The sequence below is a fragment of the Syngnathoides biaculeatus genome, chromosome 16, assembly GCF_019802595.1.
Source record: "Syngnathoides biaculeatus isolate LvHL_M chromosome 16, ASM1980259v1, whole genome shotgun sequence".
NCBI classification, from domain to species: domain Eukaryota; kingdom Metazoa; phylum Chordata; class Actinopteri; order Syngnathiformes; family Syngnathidae; genus Syngnathoides; species Syngnathoides biaculeatus.
The window spans coordinates 18,398,749-18,414,154 of NC_084655.1; the positions used below are offsets into that span (position 1 = coordinate 18,398,749).

The 15,406-nt window shown below is 43.0% G+C and overlaps 3 protein-coding genes across 7 annotated transcripts in view; all 3 read left to right on the plus strand.

The window, feature by feature from the left end:
• Positions 1–3,392, plus strand: part of cacnb1 (calcium channel, voltage-dependent, beta 1 subunit) — a 40,781-nt gene extending 37,389 nt beyond the window's left edge. For 2 of the 4 annotated variants that reach the window (XM_061845432.1, XM_061845433.1), the window contains one exon: positions 5–3,391. In XM_061845432.1, coding sequence (XP_061701416.1) covers positions 5–571 — 567 coding nt within the window. In that variant the 3' untranslated portion in view covers positions 572–3,391. Of the gene's footprint in view, positions 1–4 lie in introns of all 4 variants that reach the window. The other 2 variants (XM_061845431.1, XM_061845434.1) reach the window with 2 other exon arrangements.
• Positions 3,393–4,183: 791 nt separating this feature from the next.
• Positions 4,184–6,544, plus strand: arl5c (ADP-ribosylation factor-like 5C). The gene is made up of 6 exons (XM_061845459.1): positions 4,184–4,321; positions 4,748–4,808; positions 4,882–5,029; positions 5,181–5,264; positions 5,343–5,494; positions 5,573–6,544. The coding sequence occupies exons 1-6, from the start codon at positions 4,276–4,278 to the stop codon at positions 5,619–5,621; spliced, it is 540 nt and encodes a 179-aa protein (XP_061701443.1). The 5' UTR covers positions 4,184–4,275; the 3' UTR covers positions 5,622–6,544.
• Positions 6,545–9,711: 3,167 nt separating this feature from the next.
• On the plus strand, positions 9,712–15,341 carry LOC133514110 (apoptosis regulator BAX-like). 2 transcript variants are annotated; one of them, XM_061845458.1, is made up of 6 exons: positions 9,712–9,797; positions 10,660–10,708; positions 10,806–10,964; positions 12,277–12,412; positions 14,168–14,272; positions 14,360–15,341. In XM_061845458.1, the coding sequence occupies exons 1-6, from the start codon at positions 9,767–9,769 to the stop codon at positions 14,456–14,458; spliced, it is 579 nt and encodes a 192-aa protein (XP_061701442.1). In that variant the 5' UTR covers positions 9,712–9,766; the 3' UTR covers positions 14,459–15,341. The 2 variants fall into 2 exon arrangements, with proteins under 2 accessions (XP_061701442.1, XP_061701441.1); XM_061845457.1 differs by having other exon boundaries at positions 9,729–9,797; positions 10,645–10,708.
• Positions 15,342–15,406: the final 65 nt, after the last annotated feature.

Below are 15,406 nucleotides of genomic sequence, written 5' to 3' on the forward strand. Positions count from 1 at the left end.
GCAGGGATCCAACCTGGTGCACGGCGAGCCCCCCAAACGGGAGGGGACGGAGTGCGGCGGGAGCGAATACCACGCCGACCTGGGCGTAAAACCTCAGCATCAGCAACAGCATCAGCCACATCAGCAGGCGTACCTGCGCTCCTCTCGCGGCCAACCCCGAGGGGGCAGCGGCCGCGCCCTATCCAGGCAAGACACCTTTGACTCGGAGACGCAGGGCAGCCGGGACTCGGCGTACACCGAGGCCGGAGACTCCTGCATGGACATCGAGACCGACCCTTACGAGGAGCCAGAGCCTTACCGCGGAGGAGGCGGCGGCGGAGGAGGAGGAGGGGGCAGCCGCCTACACCTGGCGCATCACCACGGGCGCCAGGCGTCCTGGGAGGACGAGGGAGCTGAGCCGGACCAGGAGAACCTGAACCAGGCGCCTGCACCCAGTCACGGAGGCCAGCAGCATCACGGGCGAGCCAAGCTGAGGGAGCGCTACTGCCAGGAGCCGCTGGACACGGGGGGCAGCAACAAGGGCCGCAACAAGAACCAGGATGATTGGGGCAGGGACGTCTACATCCGCTGAGGGGAGGGAAGAGGAGCCGACGGCAAATGTTTACATCCGACGACGACAGTAATCCCCCACTATTTGCCTCCCTAAAAAAAAAAAAAAACAACATATATATTTATTGCCTATATTGGCTTTATCCTCAAACGTTTTAGTGTACCTTTAAAAAAAAACAAAACACTTGGCTCTCCAAGTAACAAAAATAGTAACCTACAATAAAATACAGTAGTGTAGTAAGCCCAAGTGTTCACGTATCTATGAAACGGTTTTAGTCGTAAAAAAGCTATTTTTAATATTACTGGATTAGATGCTGTTTGAATGTTAACACTCTCCTTGAACCTAGCTCAATAAAAACTTCACTTAAACCAATATTCTGTAAAAATGTATTGGACATAATAGTTAGAAATTATACCAATTGTTCCAAATGTGATACTTTTTGAAGCACTGGCCTCTAATAGACACCAATCTTACAGAAGAAGCACCAAAATGGCTAGCTAAGGACGGTTTTCCCTCAAAACCCTTGACGACGTGAATTTGCGAATAGTGGGGGATTTGTGTACTTTTTTTTAATTTTTATTTTTACATGTTAATACTGCATGAATGTCACGAGACAGCACGAGGGACGCCACACGTTCTGATTGTCATCTCTGTCAAGCTTCGGTAAATTGCGAGGACGTCGTCACGTCTGTCCTCCCAAGTCTTAAACAGGGTCTATATCACGCCCCCTCTACCCCCCACCCCCACTAGTGTGCAGTGCCTGGGTCGCCCCATGCCTTGCCTTTTTGAATCTCCACTGCTTACCACCAGGACCTTAAAAAAAAAAAAAAAAAAAAAGCAGGTGGACAAGTCGTTCTATGTTGGATAATTTTTATGGACTCAGTTCTCTCCTCCGTTGTAGTGTTCAGTGTGCCCCCCGCCCTCATCCCTCTGCAGTTAAAGCCCCACAATCCCAAGTGCCGGAAGGTCTCTCCAAGCCATGTCCGCCGACAGCGCAGCCGCCGTCTTAAAAACTCTTAACACTCCTTCTTCGCGGGCCACGTTGTCTCTTCGTCTCGGTCCAACTCATCTGGCTTTATTTTGTGTTATTTATGCTCAGATATACTCGCTTGAAATCATATCGACACAATTTATGTCCCCCCCAGCTCTAATTTTTTTTTAAACTCCACTTGTGAGGTTGTGAGAGGCTTTAATCATTAATTATCTGCCCCCCCCCCCCGCGCCCTTCCTCCCATCTTCATCTGGATAAATTAATATTGAACAATGTTATTGTTGCATTATCGCAATTGTTTAAAATATATATATAATGAGATCACATGTATCATTGGTGCCTGATTGTAGCCACATTTGTTGCTTTTTCTGCCTTTCATTTTTAATCTGTGGATAAATTCGTATTTTAATTAAAAATGTAAGCAGAAAATACCGCCGTGCAGTTTTTTGTGTGTGTCACAGATCCCAATAAGACGGCTTCAGAGGTCGACACGGCCAATCAAAATGCTCCTCCTGTAAGTCACTGAGGATTCGTCTTAATTCATAATTTTAATTACTTTGAACCTCTCTAAAGTTCCTTACGGATGGCCGTAAAGTTTCTTTGTGGAGTCATAAAAATGCAGAATGGACTTCGATATTTAGGTGTTCCTGGTTACATTCTTCTTTTTCTTTCGGCTTGTCCCGTTAGGGGTCGCCACAGCGTGTCATCTTTTTCCATCTAAGCCCATCTCGTGCATCTTCCTCTCTTAACACCCACAGTCTTCATGTCCTCCCTCACAACATCCATCAACCTTTTCTTTGGTCTTCCTCTCGCTCTCTTCCTTGGTAGCTCCATCCTTACCGTCCTCCTACCAATATACTCTCGCTCTCGCCTCTGGACATGTCCAAACCATCTCGGTGTGCTCTCTCGAACCTTGTCTCCAAAACCTCCAACTTTGGCTGTCCCTCGAATGATCTCATTTCTAATCCTATCCAACATACTCAATCGGAGCCAGGACCTCAACATCTTCATTTCTGCTACCTCCAGTTCTGCTTCCTGTCGTCTCTTCAGTCCCACCGTCTCTAATCCCGCCTCACCGCTGTTTTATAAACTTTGCCCTTCATCCTAGCGAAGACTCTTCTGTCGCATAGAACACGAGACACCTTCCGCCAACTCTTCCATCCCGCTTGGACCCGTTTCTTCACTTCCTTACCACAATCTCCTTTGCTCTCTATTGTTGACCCCAAGTATTTGAAGTCGTCCACCCTCGCTATCTCTTCTCCTCGGAGCCTCACTCTTCCCCCTCCTTATTTCAGGTTATCTTCATTCCTCTCCTTTCCAGTGCGTGCCTCCATCTTTACAATTGTTCCTCTGCCTGCTCCTTGCTTTCACTGCAGATCAGAATATCCACAATGTCCAAGGGGATTCCAGTCTAACCTCGTCTGTCGGCCTATCCGTTACTAGCGCAAACACGAAGGGGCTCACCGCGGATCCCTGATGAACTCCCACCTCTACCTTAAATTCTTCTGGCACATCTCACCGCTGTTCTGCTGCCCTCATACATGTCCTGTACTATTCTAACACATTTCTCCGCCACACTAGACTTGCGCATGCAGTACCGCAGTCCCTCTCTTGGTTCTCTGTCATAGGGTTTCTCTCGGTCTACAAAGACATAATGCAGCTCCTTCTGACCTTCTCTGTACTTTTCCACGAGCATCCTCAAGTCAAATAATGCATCTGTGATACACTTTCTATAGGCATGAAACCATACTTTTGCTCGCAGATAATAACTTCTGTCCTGTGTCTAGCCTCCACTACTCTTTCCCATAACGACATTGTGTGGCTCATCATCTAAAAAAAAAATAAAAAATTAAAAAGCCAAGAAAAAAATAATATCAGTATTCACTCAACCTCCTCCCTGAGTTACTTTATGTTGTGACGCTATTATATTATTGCTGGCACACCTAATTTCACTTGTAGCAGCGGAAGGAACGCTGAAACGAAACCCCGACATGCCCTAATATGGACATGACTCGTGCGTCATAGTTACGTCTTTCATCGGTGATTGTTGCCTTCACGTACAACCGGTAAAACTTTCAAGGCACGATTGTAAAATCCCCAGTAGATGTGATTTTCTGTATAAATTTCGTGGTGTGCAAATTGTCCATATGAAATAGTATTCACACACTCTCGTAATTTTAAAGGGTTGAACACAAAAGCGCACATTTTCGACGTCTTGAAAAATTATAGCCATTCTTAGGAAACACCATCCGGGGAAGATTTATTTAAAAAACTCATGAAGATTTATATCCAATGAGTGCTAATAACGAATAAACAGTTGACTAGTTTTGTTTGAAGACTTAAAATCTAGAATCTCCCGTCTTTCTCTCCGTTTACACGAAATACGTTTAAAAGTACAAACACGACATAAACCCCATACTTATCGAAGCTGACTGATAATTAATTACTTATTAATGAATTACTTCACGAAAATTCATTAATTTTAAACTGTAAACAATACATGTCAATTCTTCTGTCGTCCGACAACACAAACGAAACTACCATCTTGGAAGTTGCATTAAAGTACCGCGAGCACGTGTGGGAAATCCCAGCTCACGGAGGCGTTTCACTTCCATTTTTCCTATTGTGAAATATGGCTTCGATTTTCAAAAAGAGAGTTCATTTGACAGTCAGTGCAGTTCAACTTCTACCAGGAGACTTATTCGTGGGGATTTATTCGCTGCTTCCCTCTGAAATGGGATTCCTTCTCACAAAGATGATGACTGTGTTTGGTCATAGGGGTAAGAACAACTAGATAAATCTTCTATTTCCCTCTTAAAAATATATATTTTTTGTGTCACTAACATGCTTAAATGATTAGCTATTTAATAACCACTTAACCAGTGCGTCTATTCCTGTACTTCAATACTGATCAATGATATAATGAATGTATCCTTATTTTCAAGAGTGAAAGTAATCAAAAGTAATATTGATTACATTTTAATGCATGCTTGAATCAATTAAGTCACGTTATTCTTTACATTATTAGTATCATATTCATAAAAAAAGAGTAAAACAGTGCTCTTACTATCTATAGATTTACACTTGTAATTGTGTAATTATGGCGTTATTTGTTAACTCGGAGCAGGATTTTTTTTGCGCTATTCCCTTTTCCCAATTGTGGTTCTCTTAAAACTGAAAAAATGTCATCAAACCTCCCCTCCCAGAGCACAAAGTTATTATCGTTGGTCTGGACAACGCGGGCAAGACGACCATCCTTTACCAGTTGTGAGTGGCGTCACCTTATCTACGAGTGACTCGGGTTTCTCGACATGTCGCTCACGATGTGATTGACTCGCAGTCTGACGAAGGAGGCTGTACACACGTCGCCGACGGTGGGCAGCAACGTGGAGGAGATCATCGTGAGGAACACGCACTTTTTGGTGTGGGACATCGGGGGCCAGACCAGCCTTCGCAGTACCTGGTACTCGTACTACTCCAACGCCGAGGTGCGCTGATAACGTGGACGCTTGCATAAGCATTTCTAAGTCTTGTGGTCCTTATCGTATCACTGATTAACCAGGAATTTTGATAATATTAATGATAAATTGTGTGTGAGCTAATTCTATTTTTTGGGGGCGACGACGGTGCACTTTTCAGATCGTCATCCTGGTTGTGGACAGCACGGACCCGGGGCGACTCACCCTCACCAGAGACGAGCTGCATCGAATGCTCGCGCACGAGGTACGGAGACCGTTTCCCAGTCGTTCACCTTTGACCCGGTCCACGGAGCTGATCGGTCAGTCCCTCGTTCTCACTCAGGACTTGCAGAGCGCCGCCGTCCTGGTTCTGGCCAACAAACAGGACGTGAAAGGTTCCATGACGGCGGCCGAGATCTCGCGGCGCCTCACGCTGGACGCCATCACCACGCACAACTGGCACGTGCAGGCCTGCTGCGGCCTGACCGGCGAGGGGTCGGTATCGGGACGTGAATGCACCGTGACAAAAATTCATAGAATCCAGATGATTTTATTTTTTATTGTGTCTTGTAGCCTCACTGCCAGTCTGGACTGGATGCAGTCGCAGGTGCTCGCGTCCTGAAGTTCTCGCCACTTCTTCCTCAAATGTCACCAGTTCAGGATTGCTTAATTCACAACGAACACTGAACGACGCAGCCTACCTCAAATGAAGCAGATGTTTGTCAATCCTTCCGCTGGTATGCCGGAAGGTGTGCCGCATTCTCGTCAGCACAAACCGGGATTGTTCGCCAGCCAATTATCTGTTCGCGTAAACTTCGGGTGATTATTTCTGCTCTACTTGAACCCGGATGAATAGACGTTTGTTACGTAACACCTCCTTTGTGCCGGGAAACGAAAAAGGTTTTTTTGTACTTTAATTATTTGGAACTGATTCACGTTGCAAACCTTTCAAAGCGATTAATTAAACTGGATATTCGCATCATGGGTGGAATGGTGGAGTGACTGGCAAGAGCGTTACCTTACAGTTCTGAAGACTCGGGGTTCAAATCCCGGCCCCGCCTGTATGGAGATCGCATGTTTCTCTGGGCCCTCCAGTGTCCTCGCTGAGCTGAGGTCACTTCTGTCAAAAAGACACATCTATCTATCTATCTATCTATCTATCTAAACTCTGCTTGTGCAAGCCAACGATAACAGCTGGAACGCTTGCGGCGAGTCACTCATATCTCAAGGCACCAGTGTATATTTATTTGTGATACAAATCATAACCCCTGAAGGATTTACATTTTTTTTTGGTAATTTTATAAAGTTTTAATAATTAAACCAAAAGCTCTGCCAAAATGTTTTTATCTATTATAGTGAAATTATGCTAATTACAACCCCGGAAAGCCAGTTGCAAAATGTTGTAAAATAGTTTTTAATGCTATAAAAAAATTACAATTTTTCATTTTACCTAAATGTTTTCTTCTCATTTACTTTCTGGTTGGTTTTAAAAATCAGCAATATGTAGCATTACAGTATAGAGACTCAATAAAATATTTAACTTTGCGGTGGGTTATTTCATGTGTATTATTGTGTGCATGTCCGCCTTTTCCCCAAACATTTTTAACAGCTTTTTGCTTCATATGTGTTATAATATGTATTGTGTGAGTTTATGCCACATGTGTCAGACCCAGATCCGGCCCGCCAGATGATTTTGTGGCCCGCGAAGCCAAATCCAGTGTGTCAATTTCCATGTTTCTTGTAAAAATCTGTACCAAAATTTCAAATTGTCATATATCAGAAATGATAAAGCTGAGATATTACAAGCATTTTTGTGTGACCAAACGTGAATAGTTGAAAAACACATTACCCTTGATTTCTGATTCCAAAACTAGTACATAAATTGATGATGTAAATATGATGAGATGACTAAATATTTTTGTTTCACAATCATAATGGCCCTCTGAGGGAAACCAGAACAATGTGGCCGGTGAGAAAAATGAATTTGACGCCTTTGGTTTATGCGCTTTTGCGTTGCATTTTGCTAAGTTTAAGAATTGAAAAGTCATCAAAATGTTCTCCTTGCAGCTTTGATAGGGTGATGTTTGTACATTTTTCTTTCAATTCACAATTTAAACAGAACGATTAAGTACGTGACGGCAGCCAGAATGTCAACGCAATCCACTATCAGGTTCCTGATGCACAATATGACGTACAGGATCACGGCCATCTTGAAGCAGTAAATGAATTTTCTCTTCACGCTTTCCAAGGCCCAGCACGTCGCACGTCCGCCTGCTGCCGCGACTGCATTGGCGGTCTGCGCCAAGCGTTCCAGCACCGTGGGGACTTGCTCCTCAGTTTTGCCGTGTTGTATCGGCATAGGAGGACACGGGTAAAACTGCAGAAGCAGCCTCCTGCGGTGCACGCAGCTCAATACGGAGTTGAAGGCGTGCATGTGGCGCCAGCAATGAGGGTGTTGAGCGTGCGTGGAGAAACTTCCGGTGACCTGGTAGAGCAGGACGTGTTTGTTGGGTTTCCTGTGGAGAGGATCGCGCTCGGTTTGTGGTGGCGGTGCGCCGGTGAGGCGGTGATGAGGGCCTCCGACCGACGGCGTCGACAGGAGGCAGCTTCTCACCGTCGTGGAGAGCCAAGAACCGACGCCGCTTAGGATTTGCATCCTTTCCGCTGGGAGGATCTCGTACAGCATTGATGGAACTTATGGCAGACGTCCATTTCGGGGTCATTATTCCAAACTACACAGTGCGATGTCATCATGACTCCAACTACCAACTTCTCTAAGCCAGAGGACGGTCAATTAGCACGGCGCTAATTGTGAGGTCATGCGGGTGAACGTGCGACATAAATTGGGCGTCCATTCCGGCGTGCTCGCTGTTTGAAATTACACAGTGTGATGTCATTATGACTCCACCTACCAAGTCCTCTAAACCAGAGGTAATCGTGAGGTCATGCAGGTGAGACCAATTCCTCGATACACCACGCTGGCCCTTTAAAGCACATTTAAATAATTTCATGGCAGACCATCAAATATCACAAGAGGAATCTATAAAATTATATGTGCTGAAATAAAAATATAGTGCGTATGATGGATTGGTTGTGGAATATAGTAGCATTTAATTGTTCTACAATCCATGAAAAATCCCAGGCATAGATAAATGATCAAAGACATTTTTTGTTATTGTGAATAAATACATTTCATGCAAATTAAGTGATATTTTTGTGCCTGTTTCGCAAGATAGCTCGACTGCAGACAAGTATTTGCAAGCCTTTTGTGTAAGGAGCAATAGAATGAGCCTGTGTTATTTCTCTTGGCCAATCAGTTTAAAGATTATATCATCATAAAGCTTTAATAGAAGGAAGGAAGCAAATAGACAATGTGGGAAATGTTGCATGTGGACAGATTGTGTTGCTTTTTGTAATGAATTCAAAAGATAAGATACCAAATTATCAAGTTTCAAGTATTTTAAAATGCACAGCTTCTGACAGGTAATTATTGTTTAGTTTCTCTTGCATCTAAAAGTAATTAATCCATTCAACCATTTTATGAACGGCCCATCCTCACGAGGGTTACAGCTGGGTACGCCCTCAACTGGTTGCCAGGCAATCGCAGGGCACATAGAGACAAAGAGTCGCACTCACAATCCCACCTAGTGACAAACAGTCGCACTCACAATCACACCTAGTGACAATTTAGAGTGTCCAATTGATGTTGCATGTTTTTGGAGTGTGGGAGGAAACCGGAGTGCCCGGATAAAACCCACGCGGGCACGTGGAGAACATGTAAACTCCACACAGGAGAGGCCGGGATTTGATCCCCAGAACTGTGAGGCCAAAGTTCCAACCAGTTGAGTCACTGTGTCGCTTAAAAGAAATGTATTGAATTCATATTTCTTTTAAAACCCAATTGGTCATGTTTTTCACTATCCACATAGAAACCCTATTAACACAACTTTATGAAGATTGACATTTGTGTTTATTCTTTGCTTTCATATTCTCATTGGTCACCGAAAATATCATTTGTTTGATGTAGGATTGAAATCTATAGTATACATATTTTAATTTAGGTATTAGAACAGTGACAATCTCTAGTTATTATCCAAACAAGACCCGATGCCGTTTTTATATCTGCATTTTCGTTGACAGATACAGTACAAACATTTTGTATTATTTTGGGAATGGGGGAGGGGGGATTCCCAAAATGACGCAACCGATTAGTTTTTTTTTTTTAATTTGGGTTAGGGTTTACGTCTCATATTTTTTGTATGTAATTTAATCTAAAATGACATATTTAGCAGTACTTCTCAGAGTATAAACGCTAAAATACTGTATTGCTGTTTTTAGTTTCGTTTCGTTGCCGGGTGGAAATGACGTCAGCAATTGTTTTTCGTTTTCTGGACATTTTGTTGTTTACAAGTCATTATTTCATATGTAGTGTCATTCAAAAAAATATCCTGTACTATAGTTTCTTAGAATCACCGTATAAACAAAAAAAACGTACTTACTTTCGTATTTTCGTTAAATGGGATGGGTGTGTGATGTCACCCGAAGGCAAATTTTCATACCCAACAACGGCACTAAACAGTGCATGACTTCTAACTACATGGAAATATTTGAGAAAATTCCGATAACTGTAATTTGTTTAATATATAAGCTAACTGTTTGATTTTTAAAGTCATAAAAAAGATGACCTCATTGTCCCACTTCCCGGCAACAAACAAGTAATCACGTGTTTTAACGCGGAAGTTCGGCGTCTTCTTCGCACAAATCAAGATGGCAGCGCACCCAGGAGGTGGCGGACAGGGTACGTTAGCCATACGCAGCTTTATGCTTACTTAAATTGCCCGTGACAGCGTCGCAGGCGCTTCGGAACGCGTACACAGTACTGCCCTTTCGCCATTTATTTACGTTTTACAACCGTGGGTTCATTGGTCGTTTGCTGAACTAAACCCATTTTTTTGCCTGCCACGAGCGGCCAGACATTAGCCTCAAGTTAGCTCGACCCTCAAGTTTAAGTCTCGAGAGAAATAAAGAGGCAACAAACTACACCGTTCTGGCGACTTTGACCTCAAACTGACCACCTTTCTCGTTAAAAGGCCACAGTGGTTTTTTTTTTTGATGTTATAGCTTTTTGCTTGTTTCCCTTGCAAGGTGGACAGCATATATTTATCTTTTTACACTTATTATATAAGGGGCTGGGATTCATTGACTATGTCGGTATGGTGGACAACCGATGGTGACGAGAAAACCATGAAGTATCCCTTCATTTATCATTTTCCAGACAGTCCCTGCAATAGATGAAATCAACAAGTATCGACCAAATACTTTTTTTTCGAAAGCTTCATGCAAATAATAAAAAAAAACATGCATGTAAGGTGGTGGTGTTTTATTTTTGTTCACTTGAAGCCACCATCCTCGTTGTACACCAGGGGTGCTCAATGTGTCGATCGTGTGACGGCGTGCTGCTGCTGCTAAAAAAAAAAAAAAAATCAGCCTTATCTCCCATCTCGCCGCTTGATTCAGGTGTGGCAGATGCGTCGATCGCACGCACGTAAAGGCGCGTTCTCGCAAGCTGGCTTCCTATTTCCGGCCTCTCTTTTGCTTTCACCACGGCAGTCGCGGCGATGCGCGCGTACCCTAACCCGCCCCAGTTCTTTGTGTTTCAGGCGACTCCAAGGAGCAAATCCTGGAATTGGGAACCGTCTTGTTAAAGGAGTAAGCTCATTTGTCATGTAACAGTTGTCAAAAACCTGCTTTATTTTTTATTTAATTTCTTTGGGTGTGACTGACGTGGAAATGTTTTTGCTTGCAGTTTCATTTACGAGCGAGTCCGTCGGCACGGGGACAACAGCGCTGTGGTGACCCGGGCCCAGCTGGGAGTAAGCGAGCTATGCGACGGCAATCAAAAGAGGCTGGCCCAATGCCTCCAGAAGATCGGAGACGAACTGGACGGCAACGTGGAGCTCCAAAGGTTACCTCTGTTTCCATTTGTGTTATAGATTTCTTTTTTTTTTAAATATAAACAAGAGGGAAAAAAAAGACAAATCTATTATTTGTATGTCGGCATGCCTGCTTACGACTGAAAATGTAAATTCCCCCTGTGATATTATCCTATCTCTGTGTCTTTCTGACGATAGTTTGACTAACCATAATTCCCGACCTACAGAGCGCACCTGGTTACAAGCCTCACCGAGTACATTTGTAAAGGAAATACCGTTTGGTACATTCGTAGGCCGCAGCCGTGTAAACGCCGCAAGTGTCCACATTGAAACGAGATATTTACAAAGACTGTACACAGTAAGAGTTTAGCGCTAACGCTAGCGCCGCACTAACGCTAACAGGGCTGGTTAAAATAAAACTTACCAGTAAAGATCACTGACACACGCCAGTAACATAGCAGCAACACGCTAGCACAGCACCAACAGAGCCGGTAAAAGTCACTTCCTCGGCACATATATTGCACCGGTCAAACTCTTACCTTTTTTGCTCGAGTGCCTCCTTGCGGCCGTTAGAAGAAATACACAAATTAGCCGGATCACCGCATAAACCGCAGGGTTGAAAGCGTGTGAAAAAAGTCGCGGCTTGTAGGCAGGAAATTACGATATTTCTGTGCCTTTTTGTTTTTCCCCAGATAGTTGACTTTATTGTTTAAGGCAGGGGTGTCGCGGGCCACATTGTACTTGAGGTTTCCCTCAAAGGGCCGTTATGGCTGTGAAATGCTAAAAATCTTTAACTGCCTCATCATATTTACACATGAAATTTATGAACTAGTTTTGGAATCGGAAATCAAAGGGTAATTGGTTTTTCCAGCTATTGTTGCTTGGGAACACAAAAAATGCTTGCGATATCTCAACGTTATCACTTACGAAATGACAATCAAAAATTTTGGTACAGATTTGAACAAACAAACAAAAAAAAAAAACGTGGAAGTTGAAACACATGATTTGCCCCCGCGGGCCACATAAAATCACGCAGCGGGCCAGATCTGGCCCCCGGGGCCTTGAGTTTGACACCTGTGGTTTAAGGTCACTTGCCTTGGATTGTCCAGAAAAGGGCTGTTGATCCCCTATCGAGGCTTTGGCCCCTCATCTTCGCCAATGTTTGCTGTAATTCCACCGAGTGGCGTAACGAAGCCTCAAACACGCGTTTGGCTCATAGTGGTTGGCTTGCTACTGGTTAAGAGTATTGCCGACAATCACGCGAATTTAACCGTGGCAGCCAAAATAAAATTCGCTCAGTTGTGCACGCGGAACCTAATCTGATTTCTAATTTCCCCCGCTAAGGATGATCAACTGCCCCTCGCTGAAACCCAGCAGGGAGGTGTTTGTGAAGGTGGCCGTCGACATCTTCTCCGACGGAAAGTTCAGCTGGGGCCGAGTGGTCACCCTCTTCTACTTCGCCTGTCGACTCGTCATCAAAGTGAGTCAAGCCGAATGAACCGGAGGGGGGAAAAAAAAAAAAAAAGAGACTTGAAGGAAGCTTATGATGCCAATTTAAAATAGTCTGCTGGTGTTACATGCATCTGTGCAAGTGATGTGGGGGCGAAGGGGATTTGTGGGATTTAAGGTACTGTAATTAGTTACTCACTCTTAGTTACTGATGGATAGACTTTCAGACTTTTATTGAACATGTCAAACATACAAAATGACACTCGCAAAGAGCTGCTGTAATCCACAACTCACATGCAGAAGCTCACCTGGAACTTGGGATCAGGAAAATCAGATAAATTAACCACACAATTGTTTGCAACAACAAAAAAAAAAAAAAATCCTCAGGCAATGAAAAATGTCAGTGAAAGCACATTTGCAGCACGTCTGTTTGTTGTTTTGGGCCAGTGAGAAACATTGCCAAAAATAACTGAAGAGTGACTTTTAAGAGACAGTTAGATGAGTAATACTCATATAACAACATCCATGAGTGAGCTGTATGGTTATCTTTTTTTGTGTGTGTGTGAGTGACCTAATATTATATTATAATAATACTACCTATACTATAAACCTAATAAACTGTTTAGCATTGGTTTATTTTCTTGTGTTCTTACTTAGCGACACCCCCAAAGACATATTTCTGGCGCACAAATACTACAGTGCATACACTTATTACACTTTACGAAACTTTGAACATTTTTTTGTGTATTTATACAACAGAGTGCTAAGGATGGCTATTGTTTGAAATCCAAATGTAGTTCCAAAGAAGTACCAAATTTGAAGCATACGCGGTTTTCACGAGACTTAGGCTATATAGAAATCAGCAAAAATGACATTGAAGGTAATGGCTTTCGTTGGTATGTGTACTGTAATTTCCGCCAAACAGAGCCGCACCCAATAGATTTGTAAAGGAAATACCATTTGTTACATACATAAGACGCACCTGTGTAAAAGCAGCAAGTCCGACATTGAAACACAAGATATTTATAAAGAAAGACGGTACAGAGAGTTTTCAAAGTTTTAATACCTTAGCTTAGCTTAGCTTAACATAGCAACAACATGGTAGTACAAACTGGGCTAGTTAAAAAAAAAAAAAAAAACATACCTAAATCACTGAGACGCAGCAGTAACACAGCAACAACCCGCTAGCGCGGTGCTAATGCTAGTGCGGCACTAATGCTAGCTCGGCGCTAACAGGGGCAGTTAAAAAAAAAAAAACATGCTGGTAAAAATCACTGCGACACGGCAGTAACACAGCAGCAGCAGGCTAGCGCAGCGCTAACTTGGCCAGTAAAAAAAAAAAAAAAACAGCGGTAAAAGTCACTTCCTCGGCACATATATTCCACCGGTGAAACCCTTCCCTTTTCCGCTCTAGTGCCCCCTTGCGGCCGTTGGAAAAAATGCACAAATTAGCCGCATCAGACGCAGGGTTGAAAGCGTGTGAAAAGAGTTGTGGTTTATAAGCCGGAAATCACCGAAATTTTTTTTTGTTTTTACATAATCTGGAGGTAAGTGACTTTCATTGGAAGTCGGTAATGATTATGATAACCAATTGGTTGAAAAAAATAATCCCAGATTTTGAGGTTTTATTCAGGGTAAATCAATGAAAAGTATCTTCCAGTTGTATACATTTTCAATATTCAAGTAGCCTGGGACTGAATCCATCCCATTATGATTGTAGTTTTTATTTGATTACTTTTTTATGTATTGTCACCCCCGAAACGTCTAACATGTATTTTCCGCGCAGGCGTTGCTTAATAACGTTCCCGACATCATCAGAACCATAATCAGCTGGACCATCGACTACCTCCGCGAGCACGTTCTCAACTGGATCAGGGAGCAAGGAGGCTGGGTAAGGACGCCATAAACCGCCCCACATCATTCAAAAATCATATTTTTCTCAATCTTTTTTTTTTTTTTTTTCTTTTCTTTTCTTCAGGATGGTATCCGCTCCTACTTTGGCACTCCGACATGGCAAATGGTGGCTGTGTTCATGGCAGGGGTCGTCACCACTATTGTCGTGACTCGTAAAATGTGAGGAGCCCACTCGCGGGGGGTGGAAGGACGAGATTGAGGGGGAGAAAAAACTTGCATGAGGACTTGATGGACTTGAGATCTTTTTGTAAGGACTTTGGCGCTGTTGTAGCCCCCCCCCCCCCAGTGTCATTTGAGCTGTATGCACTAAAGGGTGTGTGTGGGGGAGGGGCAATTCTGAGCGAGGGAATCCATTTTAAGTAATTTATTTTTTACCTTTTTGGTATCGAAAAGAAAGTCACTGTATTTTTGTTTTCTGCTGTCAACCGGAGGATGTTTTCCCCACCTTCATTTCATTCATAATTTCAAAATGCATCTTCCTCCGATTTGTCAAAGTGCAATCGAGATGTTCTAGTATTTGCTTCTTCCTTTTCCTTCAAGTATCCTTAATTTTTCAGGAAGATTTAAAAAAAAAAAAAATGTGGCTGTTTTCTGTCCTCCTGTATCCAAAGCAATATGTGGACAAATCACGTGGTTAGCAGAGCCTCGCCGTTCTCTTCTGAAATTGAGTCCGATTGTTATGTTTAATAACACTTGACCAGCATTTGTAATAAACGGTGTGTATTTGTGTGTGTGGTCACGACACATGCATAGCTTACGTTTAAAAAAAGTACGGTACTGTATTATTTGTACAGGAGTCATTTACAATTCAATTTTCTCTATACAGCACAAAGAAAACAAAAACAAAAAAACTTTTATACATTTGTTTGTCAGTGCCTTGGTCTTATTTTTTTGTTTGTTTGTTTTTACACTGAAATTTTCACCTTTTTCTATCACATTTCTAAAAGTTCTGATTTTACAAGTCACGCCCTGAGAGGGGAACAAAACAATCACTTTGAAGTGACTTTGTATGTTGTAATATGGATATTAAACATTTAACTCTTAAACCGTGTGCGATTCTTTGTCGTGTTATTAAACTTCGGCGACATTATCCATCGCAAATGAACACTTT